At 36.9% G+C, this 18,230-nt stretch overlaps 1 protein-coding gene across 7 annotated transcripts in view; it reads left to right on the top strand.

The window, feature by feature from the left end:
• LOC149564395 (CHD3-type chromatin-remodeling factor PICKLE-like) overlaps positions 1 to 18,230 on the top strand; it is a 342,454-nt gene that overhangs the window by 307,441 nt on the left and 16,783 nt on the right. For all 7 annotated transcript variants that reach the window (XR_016364201.1, XM_089827450.1, XM_089827449.1 and 4 more), the window contains one exon: positions 5,021 to 5,114. Coding sequence is in view for 6 of the 7 variants with exons in the window: in XM_089827450.1 (XP_089683576.1) it covers positions 5,021 to 5,114 (94 nt within the window). In the remaining variant the exon portion in view is untranslated. The remainder of the gene's footprint in view (positions 1 to 5,020; positions 5,115 to 18,230) is intronic.

Below are 18,230 nucleotides of genomic sequence, written 5' to 3'. Positions count from 1 at the left end.
AAGTCATCATCATCAGATCCTCCTTGTTTCAAAATCCCTTCTTTGTTCGGTTTCATCCTTTTCTTTCCTTCGTCATCTGCTTCACTTCATAGTTTGACGAGGACACCATGTCTTCTCCCACTATCTAGGTTTGTAGGTCAATTATGAACTTGCGAACCCCTCTTTCCATCAAAAGAGTGTTCCTTTTCTAGTCATTTTTCACCTTTGCCTATACTAGCCAACCCCTTTCAAGGATGGCGTTGTAACCCTTCCTTTTCAACAAAATGACCACAAAGTCGAGTAGGAAGGGTTGTGTCTTGATTGTTACAGTCTATGCCATTAAAGTCCTAAGGGGTTTAATTTCGTGTCGGTCGGCACTAAGTAGTTGAATGGAGGAGGCCATAAGGTTGGTTGTCCTAACTTCTACTTCTCAAGTAGTACATTTATGCCAGATCCTCAAGTAATATGAGTTGTTTATATTAGAATAAAATGCTACTTATATTTGTGATATATTGATTATACTTACCTCATATTTGCATGTGTATAGTGTGTGTCTATTTTATATTTCTCTTTGATGTGCTTGATGTGGTTGAGAAAGGGAGTCATACTCACCTGTGAGTCAGGATCTACATGATGTGCCACTCTTCGTCGTTGTTTGTTTAGGTTAGATATATATGCACATGTACATGTATGTCTTTTATCCAAGTTGTAGGTACCAGACATTGACTTCCTTGAATTGTCAGGATGAGCATGCCCTATTGTAATAACTCAATGGTAAGAATGGAGAGATAATGTTCAGGTCCAATCCTAGCCTTGTCTTAAGAAGGACATGTATCTAATTGTCTACTCTTTTTAAACTCCTGAGTTTTTCTTTGTGTTATTTGATTTTAACTTTGGTTGATTTTTGCTTATGTTGTATTTATGTGGGTTTGACTATGCAAGTTGCTAGATAAATTATTTAATTATGATGTTTGGATTAATCTTATGAGATTGGAATTATTAAATATTATTTAACTTAAAAAGGACATTATTAAAATATGATGATATTTAATGAGTTGGAAATTAATTAAATTGACTTAAAGTCTAAATTAAAAAATTGAGTAAAAGAGAATTAAAATATTAAAGAGTAAATATTAATTTATTATAATTATTTAATAATAATTAAATTAGAGTTGCATTTAAACAATGGGCTTTAATTATTATTGTTAATTAAAATAATAAATTATGATTCTAAAAGTGTCATTCAAAATAAATGAAGTGGAGAAAAGGAAATAATATTTTAAAATTGAAAATGGTTTGAGTGTGCATGAAAAGATTTAATAAATTAATTTATTTAAAATTTAATAAAAATTGAGTTTTTATTAATATAAAAATTAGAAAACCCTAGTTAAGGTTAAGGCTCTTTATTAGAGGGTTTGTAGTTCATTTTTTGACACAGGTTTGGGGAGAGCAATTTGGGAATTGAAGTTAAAGAGTTGTTGAATTAATTAAAATTAAGTGGGTTTTTATTAATTTAAAAATTAGGAAACCTTAGTTTAGGGTTAAAAATCTTTATTAGAGGGTTTGTAGTTTATTTTTCAACACAGATTTTGGGAGAGCAATTTGGGAATTGAAGTTAAAGAATTGTTGAAAGCTTAAGAGTATTTGGATTGCATATATTCACCAAATAGTCTAGAATTTCATCTGTTAGATTGAGGTAGGGTTTGAGAACTCTTTTGTAGAAATTATTTTTGAATATCTGTCTACCTTGTTTTCGACATATTGTTGAAATTTATTTGTTGAAATTTATGGAATGAAATATGTAGAATAATTCAGGTTTGCAATCAGGAAATAGAATTTGATTCTTGCGTTGTTAGGAAACAACTATCAAATGTTAACTCTAGGATTATGCTACTAAAAATTTGATTTAGAAAATCCAAATCTGAGCAGCTGGTGAGAATTCAACATTAAATTTTAGAGGAAAATTATCATTAACTAGGGTTTGAAAGAAAATTATTTGAACACTTGAACACAAACTCTCGTAAAGACTCATCAAACAAAATGTATATTTGCCTCGGATTTAAACAGAATTATTGGTTACAAATCTTTCTGAAAAATAGGTACATTCAAGATAGAAAACTAAGTATATTATGGTTGCATATTTTAGAAGAGCATGGACATGTCAAAATAATAAATATATAGTTTAATTTTTGGATTTATTATTAAAAAAATTATTATTTATTAGTTTTAATTTTTTTTTAAATAAAAAAATAATATTTATTTATTTCAAAAATTGAATAAATATTACTCATTTTTTGTAAAGTGGATGTTAGTATTAATGCTTTCCTAAGTTGAGTTAAACTATTAGTTGTCTATAAGTGATTATATATTTATTAATCAAAGTGAGAGGTTAATAAATATACTTTTTGTAAAAATAATTAAAATAAATTATAATTTGAAGATTGATTTATTTGTAGTTGCATTATGAATTGAAGAAAAGTAAATACTAATATTGGACTAAAATAGAAGTCAAATTAATATTTTAAAAATGAAATTTATATTAATATTTAATTTAACAATATAAGTCATTTATGATTTAAGATTATTTAAATTAATAACATGATAATATTGCATGATATGCACAAAGAGATTTGACATTTAACTACTTATTCATTTAAATAAGTATATTAGCTAAACAATTTATGAATACTCTTACTTTATTTCTAAATACATCCTTATGGCTCAATCTAAACGTAGCAAATGATGGAATTTAAACCATATGGTTGAAAACTATGCATTTCTTATATTTTGTTTAAAGTCTCCTTATATTTATTTTGTAATGGTTTTATGTCACTTGTATAGTTCGCCAAACTAGTATGTACACCAAATGTTTTTGTGATTTCTTTTATGATGATTTGACAGGATGTCATGATGTATTTTATAATACAAATTGAGATTTATATTAACTTGAGTTTTGAACCAACTATTATTTTTGAGTTACTTGTTATGGAACCGAATTCGATCATTATGGATTTTGTAGTATGAGACAATTATGGTTTGTGATCTTTAGGGAGGTTGTCTAGGTGCATTTTTGTGGGAGTGTCTTACAATACTGGTCAAGGCCCAACGTGGCTGCAGGGGTAACTCATTGTAAGTTGTGTAATAAGTGATGCATAGTAATTTAAAATATTTAGACATGCTTTAAAAATATAAGTTAGAGATTTTGCCTCACCCATGCCTTGAGTGCTTGTACATGCTAAGGATAGAAATGGGATGAAACCTAGTGAGAGGTGTGACTATTTTTTCTTTGTCTTTATGTGAGGGTATTTCTAATTATGCATGTGTCACATTGAGGGTCCTAGGGTCCAGAGTAACCAGTCCAGGGTAACTCAATGTTTGAGAGTCTAGGGTCTAGTGAGAGACCAGTCTAGGGTAACTCAAGTAGTTTGACCATGCGATGACACTCCCTAGTATGTAGCTTGCATCACCTTCATGGTTTTTTTATATTTGCCTCTGGTGGTGTACTTGTTGAATGTATTTATTGTGAGTTGATACTCATTGTTACATCTTAATTATTGTGGGTGGTGGACGTTTATTTATGATATTTGTTTGTTAGTTATTATTCTTTTGACACTTGGCATTTGATTTGGAAATGGTTGCCTTTCAGTGTTGTATTTCTTTGATTTCAATACTTGATTTATAGTTGATATCTTTTGCTGATTTTGGTATGAAGTGTTGGAATCGATTGAGTGTTAGTTCGACTTTGGTTATCTTTCTCTATCAATAGTTTGTGTACCATTGAGGTAGATTTGGCTCTTACAATTCCTTGCCTATGATTGATTTTATTATTTAATATCTGTATGTGGATCGTACATTACCTCCCCTGCACAGTGGGACTGGAAGCCTAATTAGATGACCACGCCATCGAGAGGTAGTGACATCTTACCATTTGGGTTCCCCATGGATTGGCACCGATGTTGGATGCTCGTTGATGCAGTTGTGCCTTTATCATTCTTGTTCTTATCCTAGAGATTTATATTCAGACGTTGTATCTATGTATTCATGCATCTTGTTTTTTGAGATCTTGTGGGATGGTGCATTATATTTGATGTACTTGTATTTATTATTACATACAGTACAACATGTGTAGTAGATATCATATCAGTTGTATTTATGTATTTTCTTAAGAAATTATGCATTTGTTATTCATTTATGACTATGGACATTGTGCTTAAGATTAAAACTAATTAGTAAAACTTTCTTAAACGTGCCTCAACGTGAAGGAACTCTTGAGAATTGGAAACTATATTTATATTTCCTTATTTGTACTTGATGTGTATGTGTATATTGCTTCCACATTTTTATCTTATGTTGTATAAACTTTTTTAAAAATATATAAGGTTAATTTCTCTTGGATTCCTGTGTGGGGGGTTACATGCAATTCGCTTTGTGTTCATTTCAGCTACAATCCATATTTCTTATGGTGATGATCATGACCATCTATTTATGTATTGGAGATTTTATATCTGGTCAACTTTTCTCATGTCATTTGTCCTGTCATATATATACAGAAAGCACAGTTGTCCAGACTTGAAATAGCATTAGTATTCTACAAGTTCCTTTTATTTGCAAATGGTTCTGTCAGCTTTGGCAGCATCTAATGATCTTGATTTTAATTTTTAGGCTAAATGTCAATCTGGGTATCCTTGAAATGAGCTCAGTAATTCAATGAACATGTTTTTCAATCTTTGATTTCTAAATCTTATACATTGGAATACAATTTTTCTGATAAAAAGGTGTGTATTTATTTGATCAAATAAGCGCACACAGTTTTTACCCAGAAAATTTTAATTCTAATTATGGACTGGAAACTGATTGCATTAATCTTATACATGTCAATTTTCTCTTTATTTGGAACCAAGCAATTTTATGATTAAGGAAGATTTCTCTCAGCATTTTTAATACATGAATATGTTGTATGTATTATGAAAACCAAAAGAAAACTTGAATTTACCATTCTATTGTGACTTTATGAGCTATAATTTGAACCTTTTGATTTCAGGAGGATCAGAAAAGTTGCAAGGATGTGAATGGAGAGACTAAGACATCGGATTCACTAATACTCTGCAGACAGTCATCTCTTTTATTGCCTATAGGTGACTGTCTTACTCCTTTTATTATTGAAGCGCAGTCATTTGTCTTGTGCGACTTAAGCAAAAATTAGTCCAAAATAGGATGATCTAGATGTTATGTCAAAAAGGGAAAAAAAATGAAATAATAACTAGTTTCATTTTTCTTAGTAAATATATCTTATTGATTGATCAATCAAATTGACAGAGAACATTGGCATGCTTACTAAAGGCAATATGTTTCCATCCCATGAAATATTTTTGTCTTAATTCAATTGCATATATGCATGATTGACCTTTGGATTCATTATGGATATTTTCTCCATTCATCTTTAAGCACATGTAATGTCCCCTTCCTTAGCATTTCAGCTTGGTGGACTATTAATGTATTCAGCAAGTTCATCTAGGCTAACAAGTTAGGGTTAAAAAAATCATGCTGACTGTTTGATCCAATAGTTGGCAGTGATACGTTTTTCCATGAGCTTTGGTGGTTGAAATCTGCATAACGCCTTTTTCTGGAGTGGTTTTGGATGATTTTTTCAATACTAGTTTTACTCAGTCAGTCATGGGCACTGACTAAGCCAATTGTGAGTGTTATTATTTTAAGATATGTTAGTGGATGCAGTTAATATTGATATCTAGATATTTGATTTAGTCCATTGAATAACGATAAATTATAGAGTTAAATTAAATATTTAACTTTATCATTTATTCAGATATTGATTATTTGGCATCCAAAAATTAAATTTAAAAAGGGCTGTGTTAAACACTATATAAATGAAATTTATGTGCTCGGACGCCAATTCAGAGAGAGCTAAGAGATTTGAAGTAAAGTTATAAGGTAGCCAAGGGTGGGCTTGTGAATTAGAGGGGCTACAAAAAGCAAAGTTTGGGAGCGTATTTCATTATGCTGGGATTTGATATTTGGAAGTTTCTCTTTGGTTGAAAATTGATTTTTTTCCTCTGCATTTGTATGAAAGCACTTGGAAGGAACATCTTCTACGTTGGTGAAAGATCCAGTCTGGAAGATTTATAGTGGTTTCATTTCTATTGCAGATTCTTTCATGGATATTATCATATTTCTCTTGTTGGTTGAAAATTGATTTTTTCCATTCTGCAGCTTTGTGATGATGAAAACACTTGGAGGGAACATCTTCTATGTTGGTGAAAGATCCAATCTTGAAGATTTTTGGTGGATTCATTTCCATTGCTGATTCTTTCATTGCTATTTCTCTTGTTAGTTTAAGTTTGAATATTTTCTTTCTGCAGCTTTGTGAGGATACAAACACTTGGAAGGAACATTGTCTATGTTGGTGAAAGACCCAATCTGGCAGATTTTAGTGGCTTCATTTCCATTGCATGTTCTTTCATGATTTTTCAGGCAACCTTATGCCTTGCCATTCAATCTTCTATAGCAAAAGAGTTTCTTGCAACAAAGTTATTGGCTCCTTTAAAACCTTATTATTTTCTGCTAGATCTCTCTCTTGTTCCTCGACTTCCATAACTTCCAACCTCTTCTTGGCATTTAACAACTCGTGCACATAAAGGTCAGATGACCAAGTGAGAGGTGTAGATGCGGGGCTGTAAAAAGCAAGAGCATCCCTTTAGGAGATTTGTGAGGATCAACTATCAAGTTTGCAGAAGCACGTGCCAAAAAAATGCTTGCCCTAGTTTTGATCAAATAAATGACAGCACATATTATCCAATTGCTTGAAGAGTCTGGAGTGTGAGTTGAGAGCATTGGTAATACCTGGACCTTGCATGAGTTTCTTGAAGCAAACAAGAGGTCTATTTTCTTACATGTTTAAGGCGCAAACATTTCTGAAGCAAATGTGGGAGTTTGGTGGTCAAATAGACTCTTTGTGCTGAATATTGATTCCTCACTTTGCCACTAAGCTTAGCACTCAATGTTTTGATAGATTATTCAATGAATTTCAAATTTGAGTTCGTTGGATGTGATCCATGTAGGAGTCTAGTGTAAAAATAATTCCCCGAGTGTTTGTGTTGGTACTTGGCCACTGCATGATTATACTTGCTTGGTGTGGGAAGTCTTTGTTGGGTGAATAGTATGAGATCGGCAGTCCATTTCTTCTCTACACCTCTTGCAATTGGCAAGAGGTTGATTTGTAAGTCTACAATAACAAAATGGTGTATTAGAGAAATTTTGGAAGGAATATTACAGTTTGAGTTGCCTTTCTTCTAGCCACCGAAAGAGAAGTTAGACACTAGCCCTTGGAAGAATGTGGGTGTTTAATAAGGGCATTATCGATGGATTGAAAGGAAGTGCATCATAGCCACCACAATATTGTTAAGTTCAGCATTTGGGGTTACTTGTACATTACACGTTGAGGGTCTTGTTTGGCACATTGGGATCTTCTTGCTGCCTTGGCATGACTATAGCAGCCCTACGGCTGTCTTTCAGCTGGCACGTGATTTGTTGGTTGGATTACGTCAGCCATCTCTACCCTTTTGGTGTGCAGCTGGTCCATTCTTGCAATAGCATCTTCATTCCTTGTTTGTAAACACCTTTGCTACCATATTGATTACATATCTTGCTTGGTACAATTTGTAGCTATTCTAGTTGACTAAATATTATATTATTTGCTACTGTTGTTAATTATTATTTTACTTATATCTAGAAAATACAAAAAAGAAGAAACAATTTTTCTGCAACTTATATCTAAATCTCTAGGACCACAAGGAAAGCACAGGAAAATTTATTATTTTAATTAAAATTTACAAAAGTTTAGTGAAAGGATCCTTATCCTTTTTTGGGATCTTTCAGTGGTATCAGAGCCTAAATCTTGCCAGCCTATAAGGTTTTAGTCAAATTATCACAATAGGTTACAAAACAGGGTTTGATAATTCATTTCAGCATTTGGCATCTAATTTTGTATATCTTTTATGCATCCTAGTGGAGAAATACATAGGTTTTACGAACGAAGGAGAAACTAGTGACAAGCAGAGGCCGCCAAAGACATAGAGACACTAGCTATGGGTGAGGCACAAGGTGCTGCTGGTGACAGCATGTCTATAGAGGTAGAGGAGAGAGAGTTCATGATAACTCTGATTTTTTTGCAGCCTAGGATAGTCCAAACACTGGAAACATTACAGGATACCCTGGAGCGGATAGAATATGATAGGCGTGGAGGTAGATAGGAAAGATAGGGAAGGAATAGGTCGGTTTTTGTTGCGGGAAGCCAATGCAGTCACCAATCCCATGTCTCAATAGAGACCTTCTTTCAATCCCATAGGTAGGAATGTCCACGTATTCCTGCTCTAGATAGGCCATTATTGCCTCAGTTTGGGCAAGTTAAGCAGCCAACACAGGTGGAGCCACCTAAGCTTGGATTCCAGGATTTAGTCATGGCAACTATAGCTAAGTGGAGAACCCTACCCCCAGAGGTTAGGGATGTTTCTCCTTTTTCACAGTATTGTGGACAACATAGGGATAACACCAAGTTCAGAGGAGACAAGGGCTATAGACTACAACAGAACAATGACCTCAGTAGAGCCACTAGGAAGATCACATTGGCTACTTGTGATGGCACGAGTGATATGAGTGCATGAGATTCGATGCACAAGTTGGATATCTATTTATCATTAAGACCTATGCCTAAGAGAGAGGCTTTACAATTTACGGTTTTGCATTTAGACGGGGTTGCCTATGATTGGTTGCACAATGGATTGGTCACCCAAGATCACACCATGGTTTTCTCCTATGCTGAATTCACTGAGCGGCCCATTGCTAGGTTTGATGGTAAAGACACAGAGCTTTACTATCAAGAGTTGGCACCTATTAGGTAGACAGGGAACATGGAGTCTTTTGTGAATGAGTTTTTGTGTATTGCAGTCATGGTTCCGGACATGTCTCACAGTCATTGTGTGATGTTGTTCATAGAGGGTTTGTAGGATAGATTGAAGGGTCTGGTATGAGCATTCAGGCCAACCATCATCAAAGAGGCCATTGATGTTACATTTAGACTGGACATCCCTCCTCCTTATCAGGCAGATAAGAAACCTTTAAGCGATTCTTGACCTCCCTAGAAGGCCAACACTTCCCAGGGTAGAGGGAAACCACCTTCTAGACCACCCAAGATGGACCAGGAGTCGAGAAATGAGTTGAGGAAGAAACTATGCTTCTCCTGTAAGGAGCCATGGGATCCTACACATCGTTGCCTTGGTAAAGGCAAGGTTCATTTGATAGAGGTGACATCTAAAATAGGTGATGAGGAGATACTTGATACTGATACTAAGGATAGTCTGGAGGAGGTTGAGTAGGAACACCCATAGTTAGAGCTAGACACCCTAGAGTCTTTGGCGTTAGCTAAAGTGATTGGGGCTACTCTCTCCAGTTATCCCAGATTTCATGCCTTTCGTTTGAAAGGTACATTAAGAGGCCAGCGAGTTATGAGCTTAGTAGACACAAGTGCCACACACAACTTTATTGACCAAAAGCTAGTTGATAGGCATGGGTTCTAGTCTGAGAAGTTTGTTGGTTTTTGAGTGAAGGTTGCAAACAGTGTCGTTTTGAGTTGTACTCAAAGGATTCCTTAGCTTAGTGTCCAAATGGGGGACTATACTCTGACAAATGGCTTTTATGTGCTACCAACTAGAGGATTATGATGTAGTTTTGGGCATGCAGTGCTTATAGGGTATTGGGTGATACATCATTGACGACCACCGCATACAACTACAGTTTCTTTCTGGAAGGAAGAAGACTATCTTGAAAGCGGCTTTAGACAGTGGTCCTAAGAAGGTAACTTCCCACAGGATGGAGACTATCATTCGTCATGATGACATACTTTGGGCTACACATTGTTTTGTGAAGTCCAAAATACCTACACCTCAAGATGGCAAGGCCTCCTTTCATGTAGACATACAGTCAGTGATGGACCAACATGGTTGTGTCTTTGGTAACATACCTCCTAGTGTACCTCGTGATAGAGATTTTGAGCATGGAATAGAGATGGAGGATGGGGCTAAGACCATGATTACTACCCCATATTGTCATCCTAGAGGATACAAGGATGAGATTGGGAGGACCATCCATGAGTTACTGGACATGGGATTCATTCGCCCTAGCTCTAGTCCTTTTGTTTCTTCTGTGGTGCTTGTTAAGAAGGATGGGACTTTGCGGATGTGTATTGACATAGAGTTCATCAAGGGGAAGAACAATACTATTTCTAGTGCACTTCTAGGAAGCCATCACTTTCTGCCCTACGTTCATTGAGCGAGATTTCGGCAAATTGGAAGGCTCAACTTTTAGTTGAGTATTCCAAAAATCAGCATGTTTGTGAGATCATGAATGGGTTAACACAGGATAATGGATGTAGTGTAGCGGATGATGTCATCTACTACAATGGTAGGGGTCTACCTTGTTCTTGAATCATAGTTGAAGGAGCACATTTTGCATGCTGACCATGATACTTCTACAATAGGACACTAGGGTTATGATAAGACTTATAGGGTGGTATAGGAGAGATTCTCTTGGAAGGGTCTCAAAGATGATGTCTTATGCCATGTTCCTGAATGCATGACTTATCAGCAGAAAAAATCAGAGCATACCTTTCTGGCTGGATTATTGCAGCCTCTGCCTATACTGGAGTAGAAGTGGACATGGATATCTATGGACTTCATTACATGTCTTCCTTGAGTTCAAGGGAAGGATTGTATATATGTTGTGGTGGACAGGTTGACTATGCCCATTTCTTTCCTATTGTAGTGGACTTCACAACTTCACAGGTAGCCAAGTTGTTTTCCAAAGAGTTATTTAGACTCCATGGTCTCCCCAAGACCATAGTGAGTGATAGGGACAGCAAGTTCATGAGTTCCTTCTTGTAGGAACTTTTCAAGCTAGTAGGCACAAAGTTAACCCCCAACACTAGCTACCATCCTCAAACAAATGGATAGACTAAGGTAGTTAATAAGTGGGTGGACGGTTATCTGCACAAGTATGTTGTCATGTCCCCTTTTCAAATAATTAAAAAATAATAATCTTTGCTAAGGCAGGCAGGCCCAAGAAAGTGAAGTTTCGGAAAAATGGGGTTAATCTTTGGAAACCGTTGGACTAATAAATGAAAATTATTATTAAAATATGTTTCATTAACCTCTCTTGGACGTGAGTTATGGTTATGCCCTCTTTTAAGGGGTTTGGAGGCATTTTGGGCAGATTCCAGAACTTGATTTTGCTCATTTCTTTGTTATTCTTCAGAGGCTGCCAAACCTGTGGAGAAGGAGACCCAAGAACGGGAGTTTACAGGTTTCCAGGGAGACCCAAGAATGGGAGTTTGCAGGTTTCCAGGAAGGCTAAGGACGGGAGTTTGAAGCCATTCCATGTGCATGCTCATACAGAGTTTGCCTTTATGCTGAACAGTGCAGATTTGTGGGTTTTTGGGTGTGTTTTTTGTATGAGTTTGGTGTTTTCAGTTGAGTATTTCATATCAGTTTGGGTTGCTGCTGTATTTCAGACTTTAAGGTGTTAAAATAGAGTTGAATATATGTATTGGGACGTGATTAAACTTCTGAGATAGATTATTAGTGTTTTTGTGGTGTTTTCGAGCATTTTTGTGTTAATTTCGGGAGCTCGATGAGCATAGTTTTTGTCCTACATTTGAGAACTGTTGTGTAAAGGCTATATGGATCTGGAAATGTCATTTTGTAGGCTGTTATGCTGCTGAAATTTCTGTAAAAATTTTCACTTTCAGATTTATTAATAATAGGTGAAGCTGTGAAGCTTTTGGCACAATTTCTGGCATACCCGATTTGGGGTTTCTTGAGAAATTTGGTGGATCTTTGGGATATTAGTTGTTTGATTTTAAAGATCTGATTTGAGGCTTGAAATATCATGTAAAATCAGAAAAGGGACATTTCAGTGGTATCAGAGCCATGATCTTGCCAGCCTGAGGGTTTGTAGAAGTTGCATGTCAGTTTTGACAACTACCCAGATCTTGCATTTCAGTTTTTAGAACTACCCAAATCTTGCATGTCATAATTTATGGTTGCATGTTGCTTCTAATCAGCTGCATGTCAAAATTTATGGTTGCATGCTACTTCTAATCATTTGCATGTTAGTTCTTGGTGAATTTGGTGGTTGTAGAAGTTTGCATGTCAGTTTTGACAACTACCTAGATCTTGCATGTCAGTTTTGACTACCCAGATCTTGCATTTTTGACAACTACCCAGATCTTGCATGTCATAATTGATGATTGCATGTTGCTTCTGAATCAGCTGTATGAAAAAATTTATGGTTGCATGCTACTTCTAATCATTTGCATGTTAGTTCTTGGTGAATTTGGTGGTTACATGTTGCTTCTAATCAGTTGCATGTCAAAATCTATGGTTGCATGCTACTTCTAATCATTTGCATGTTAGTTCTTGGTGTTTGAAGAAGTTATATCCTATTGGGGTTACACTCTACTTTATCCAGAATGGACAGGTATAGTACAGAGTCTCAGAGGACACGATCTTGGACAATTGATATCCAGAGTCAAAATAGTAGAAAGGATGGTTATTTAGACATTCATGATAAACTTATGAAAATAAGCCATGACATGTCTGAACAGTTGATTGAGCACCACCGTATAATGAATGACATGTTGTCCGACCCAGCTAAGGTGGATAAGTTGACTAGATTTCTATTTGGCAGATTTTCTCACAGGGCAGATGACACAATTACCAAGAACTTGCATGAAGAGTTTGAGAAACTAGCTGATAGCTAGGTAGAGGTCTCAGATTCTACTCTGCCACAGGAGGTGGTGGGAAAGGATATTACACAGATTGATAGTAATGATCAACTTGATACTCAAATTGAGACAATTTTTTACAGGTCGTCAAAGGGTGATGCCACAGGTATTCAGGATGGTATAGTTACAACAGGCAGTGACTACAATGTAGTGGGTTCAGATGATTATTATGAGAATGTTGTTGTGCAGGATGGTGAGATACCTGGTAGAGATGAGCAAACATTGAGAATTCATGATTTTGCTGAGAAAGAGTACCAGGCACAGTTAGATGCTTCACCGCATGAGGTTGAGGCTGGTAGTACTTCACATGATTTTTCCAGCCAGCTGAAGGTGAACAAAGATAGTATTGTGACTTCATTATCTCATCATGACAAGTATGTGGAGTTAGTTGGTATTGGTCATATTACTCAGGTGAGGAGTTTGCTTGAGTTACCAGTTGATTCTAGTTTATGGATATGGACTCGAGATTGTTATATTGGCATTTGGGATTCAGTTGACTGGAGATCTTTAACACTTTTTGGTAGCAGTGTTTGTTTGGGTGCTATCATGGATTTGATTAGCAGATTACATGGTGTTGTCTTTTCTTGTGCCAGTATCTTGTCTGATGTTGGTATTAGTTTTTATACACCGATGTTGGGCTTTGTTCATATATCCAGTCGACCATATTTGCTAGAATGTGTTGATGATCTTTCATATTTGGCAGTGTGTACAGATGAGTCCCAGGATCATATTGGCATTGATGACATCCAGGAGGATGTAGTGGGCAGTTTTGAAAACTTAGTTTCCTTGGCTGCAGAGGAGTTGGACAGCAGTGCTAATGTTTTTGATACTCCGTATGTTGATATGAGCTTTAGATTTGATTCACAGGATATGGATTGTAATACTCTAGAGACTAGTGACTTTGATTATACTCCTTTAGATAGTGCATCAGAGGAGGTTTGTAGGAGACAGTCAAGCTAGTGCCATCATGTGTCTAATCAGTTGAGAGTTAGTGACCGAGACATTTCTATCACTTGCCAACATTTTGATGCTGCTCGTCAGTTGTTAGCAGTTTATGGATGGGGTTCTCCTACTAGTGATGAGCATGAAGGAAGTTATCTTTCCTTGACAGAGATCCACTCTTTATGGGAGGCTATTCGGATTTTGAGACAGAATTATATGCAGTTGGTAGCTGACAGAGATTATCTTATGGAGTGGGGTAGTACAGCATATGATGCATTGTTGGCCAAAGAAGATGAGGTGAGTGAGCTTACTGAGCAGCTTGAGGTGACTTCTGAGATTCTTGAGAGTACACTGTTGGATTTCAAGGAGTCACAGTTTCATTTGGCTAAGGTGACCATGGAGTTAGAGCAACTACAGTCTTTACCTGATTCTATACAGTCACAAGCTGTGGTGTTTGGTGATCCGAGGATGTCCATGGCCGAGATTGTCAGAGAAAATGGAGATAGGGATGCATCCATCCTTGATACTAACATTGGCATATCAGGTTCATTCCCACTAGAGTCAGGTTCAGTTGAGTTGGGTGTTGTAGCAGATTGTTGTATGCCTGACATGGTGGTGGCCTCTAGTACTGATGGCATGGAGATTAGAGATGTATCAAAGATCATGTGTGATGTTGGTGAGTCGGCAGTTGGCATGGTTCCGGCTAGTAATACTACTCCCTTGGTGATATCTTTGGAGGTAGTAGTCAGTTCCAACATGGTTAATGATCAATTGCAGTTAGTTTCATCTAGATTACAGTCTGTGCCACTGATTGAGATTGGCGAATTCTATCGGCATTACACTATGAGGTACGCTCATCAATTTACCTTTGATGACCATGTTGATGAGATGATGATACAGAGATGTACTTTGGTTCCTAGTGCTTATCATCAGTTATGGGACAGTTTGATGCCTCAAGATGAGAGTTGTGATGGGCATGACATGGTGATAGGTTCTACAGTTGACAGCTTGATAATATGTGACTTAGAGCAGGAGTTTGGGATTGACGCTTCAGTGGGTGTTGTTATTGATTCTACTCCTTTGGCTATGACATCTCCTGACTTAGCTAGTGATCAGTCACAATGGGTTGTATCACTTGTTCATGGTGAGCTGTTGACTGAGGTTGGTTTTTTTAATTAACATTATATTGCAGGTTATGTACATCAGTTAGCATTTGATCCTTGTTTTGAGGAGTTGATGGCAGGCAAATTTGGTTTGGATTCCATTTCTTACTCTTTATCTTGTAATGTCTTTTCACCATCAGCAGTGCATGGGAGTTATGGTTATGAGATAGTGGCCGGTGATTTGCAGAGTTGTGTTGACTACAGGAGTTGTACAGTGTGTGGATTCTCCATACTTGGTACAGTTTCATTCAAGAGCATTCACCATTGTTGCAGAGTTGGATTGTACATTCCGTAAAGGCCAGTGGGATGCGTTGATGGTATTTACTGTGTTGGTAGTTTGATTTGTCCACTTTACTTGGGTTCTGATGTTCTAAGAGTTTGTGTCTCCTGGGTTTTTGACTGCGGTAGTGGTGATTTTGGAGTTTGGTTGAGCTATAATTGTCAATTTGATTATGGATTCCTCTTGGTCATATTGCAGGAGCCTGTGTTAATTGGTAGTAGTATAGTTCATGACTACATTTGGGATCCAGGTGGATTGATTGGTTTATTGTTCAGCCATTGCTTGAGGACAAGCAATGTTTGGGAGGGGAGGACTTGTCATGTCCCCTTTTCAAATAATTAAAAAATAATAATCTTTGCTAAGGCAGGCAGGCCCAAGAAAGTGAAGTTTCGGAAAAAGGGGGTTAATCTTTGGAAACCGTTGGACTAATAAATGAAAATTATTATTAAAATATGTTTCATTAACCTCTCTTGGACGTGAGTTATGGTTATGCCCTCTTTTAAGGGGTTTGGAGGCATTTTGGGCAGATTCCAGAACTTGATTTTGCTCATTTCTTTGTTATTCTTCAGAGGCTGCCAAACCTGTGGAGAAGGAGACACAAGAACAGGAGTTTACAGGTTTCCAGGGAGACCCAAGAATGGGAGTTTGCAGGTTTCCAGGAAGGCTAAGGATGGGAGTTTGAAGCCATTCCATGTGCATGCTCATACAGAGTTTGCCTTTGTGCTGAACAATGCAGATTTGTGAGTTTTTGGGTGTGTTTTTTGTATGAGTTTGGTGTTTTCAGTTGAGTATTTCATATCAGTTTGGGTTGCTGATTTATTTTAGACTTTAAGGTGTTAAAATAGAGTTGAATATATGTATTGGGACGTGATTAAACTTCTGAGATAGATTATTAGTGTTTTTGTGGTGTTTTCGGGCATTTTTGTGTTAATTTCGGGAGCCCGATGAGCATAGTTTTTGTCCTACATTTGAGAACTGTTGTGTAAAGGCTATATGGATCTGGAAATGTCATTTTGTAAGCTGTTATGCTGCTGAAATTTCTGTAAAAATTTCCACTTTCAGATTTATTAATAATAGGTGAAGCTGTGAAGCTTTTGGCACAATTTCTGGCATACCCGATTTGGGGTTTCTTGAGAAATTTGGTGGATCTTTGGAATATTAGTTGTTTGATTTTAAAGATCTGATTTGAGGCTTGAAATATCATGTAAAATCAGAAAAGGGACATTTCATATGTGTCAGGGTAGCAGAAGGCATGGGTGTGTTGGTTATATTTGGGCAAATATTGTTATAATACTACGCACCACATGTCCATTGACATGACTCCCTTCAAAGCTATTTATGGCTATGAGCCATTAGCTTTCATTGATTTGGTTTTCAATAAGAATAGAGTACCCTTGGCACTAGATTGGTTCTAGGAGAAACAAGATATCATGAGATTTCTCAGGGAGAACTTGCAGCATGCTCAGAATTAGCAGAATTTGAGGTGGGTGACATGATTTTCTTTAATCTATAGCCTTACAAACAAAGCACCCTTAAATGGGGAGGAGCTGAAAAGCTCAAGCCTCATTTTTATGGACCTTACAGAGTACTCAAGTGAGTTGGAGAGGTGGCCTATGAGGTCGAGTTACCACCAGATAGTAGGCTTCATAATGTGTTCCATGTGTCATGCTTGAAGTAGGCACTGGGGAAGCATATTATAGCATCACCCGATTTACCTCTTTTGGATGAAGAGGGTAAATTGACTTTGGTCCCTGAGGAGATTCTGGAGGTCAGGTAGAAAGGATTAAGGAGTAGGGTGATTCCGGAGTACTTGGTGAGCTAGAGAGGTCTACCCATAGAGGACGCCACCTGGGAGGGTGAATCCATTTTGCAGCATCCAGCATTGCAGTTGTTTGTGGGCAAGCATCTCCAAGAGGGGAGGACTTTCATGTCCCCTCTCTAGTTTGACTAGCAGAGTCATGAGAGTTGGCCTATTGTTGGATTCTCATAGGCTAGCAGTGGTGGACACTCATACTGGATACTCAATGACCAGAGTTGGTTCTACAGTCAGTTTGAGAGCTAGTCAGGGCAATTCCTTAATTTTAGGGATTTTCCTAAAATTTAGGAGGTTGTGATAGTAATTAGATTTGAGGCTATTTGGGACCAATATACTATTTCAGTTTCAAGGTGATAGGGTATATTCCCTAGTTTCTAGGAGCATCCCTAGTTTTTAGGGATGGGACTGCTAGTTGGCCTACATTATCTAGTATCAGTCACAGGCAAGTGACAGGACTCGTTCACTAATTATTTGGTTGGTTTGGCTTTCCAATTAAATAAAAGAAAATATTTTTGCATTAAATAAATTAAAATAAAGCTATTTATATAGCTAATTGGAGTAATAAGGAGATTATGGCTTCATCTGGTCAGGTAGGCCTGTGTGTTATAGCTCATTGGAAAGGTCTTGAATTATTATAACTTATCTTCATCATCCAGAGACCTTCGAGCACCTAGAGTTATGTTATTTGAGGAAAGGGGTGTTTTTCCTATACATAAAGGTCTTTTAATTGAGAAGATACCATTATATAATAAAGGAAAAGTCATATTCTCCCTTTAGGATTCGATTGGCTTTGAGAGGGAGATAAAAGGAGATATTGACTCATTCTTTCATTATCTTTACATTTTCATTCTTCGTATTTGTGATTTCGTTCTGAGGAGCAATTCTAGAGTATTGAGATGCAAACCCTAGAGCTTGGCTATTGGGACGCAAACCCCAATAGATGGTTTCAGCAACATTCTATAGTATTGTTTCAGCAGTTGAAAAAGATTGTTAAGTTCAACGTTTGGGGGTGCTTGTGCAATTCACATTGAGGGTCTTGTTTGGCACGTTGGGATCTTTTTGCTGCCTTGGCGTGACTATAGCAGTCGTACGGCTTCCTTTCAGCTGGCACGAGATTTGTTCGTTGGATTACGTTAGCCATCTCTACCCTTTTGTTGCATGGCTGATCCATTCTTGTAGCTGGCGTCTTCATTCCTT

This window comes from Cupressus sempervirens, chromosome 4, assembly GCF_028749045.1.
Source record: "Cupressus sempervirens isolate cs-2001-9-10 chromosome 4, ASM2874904v1, whole genome shotgun sequence".
NCBI classification, from domain to species: domain Eukaryota; kingdom Viridiplantae; phylum Streptophyta; class Pinopsida; order Cupressales; family Cupressaceae; genus Cupressus; species Cupressus sempervirens.
This window is presented reverse-complemented; position numbering and strand designations above follow the sequence as displayed.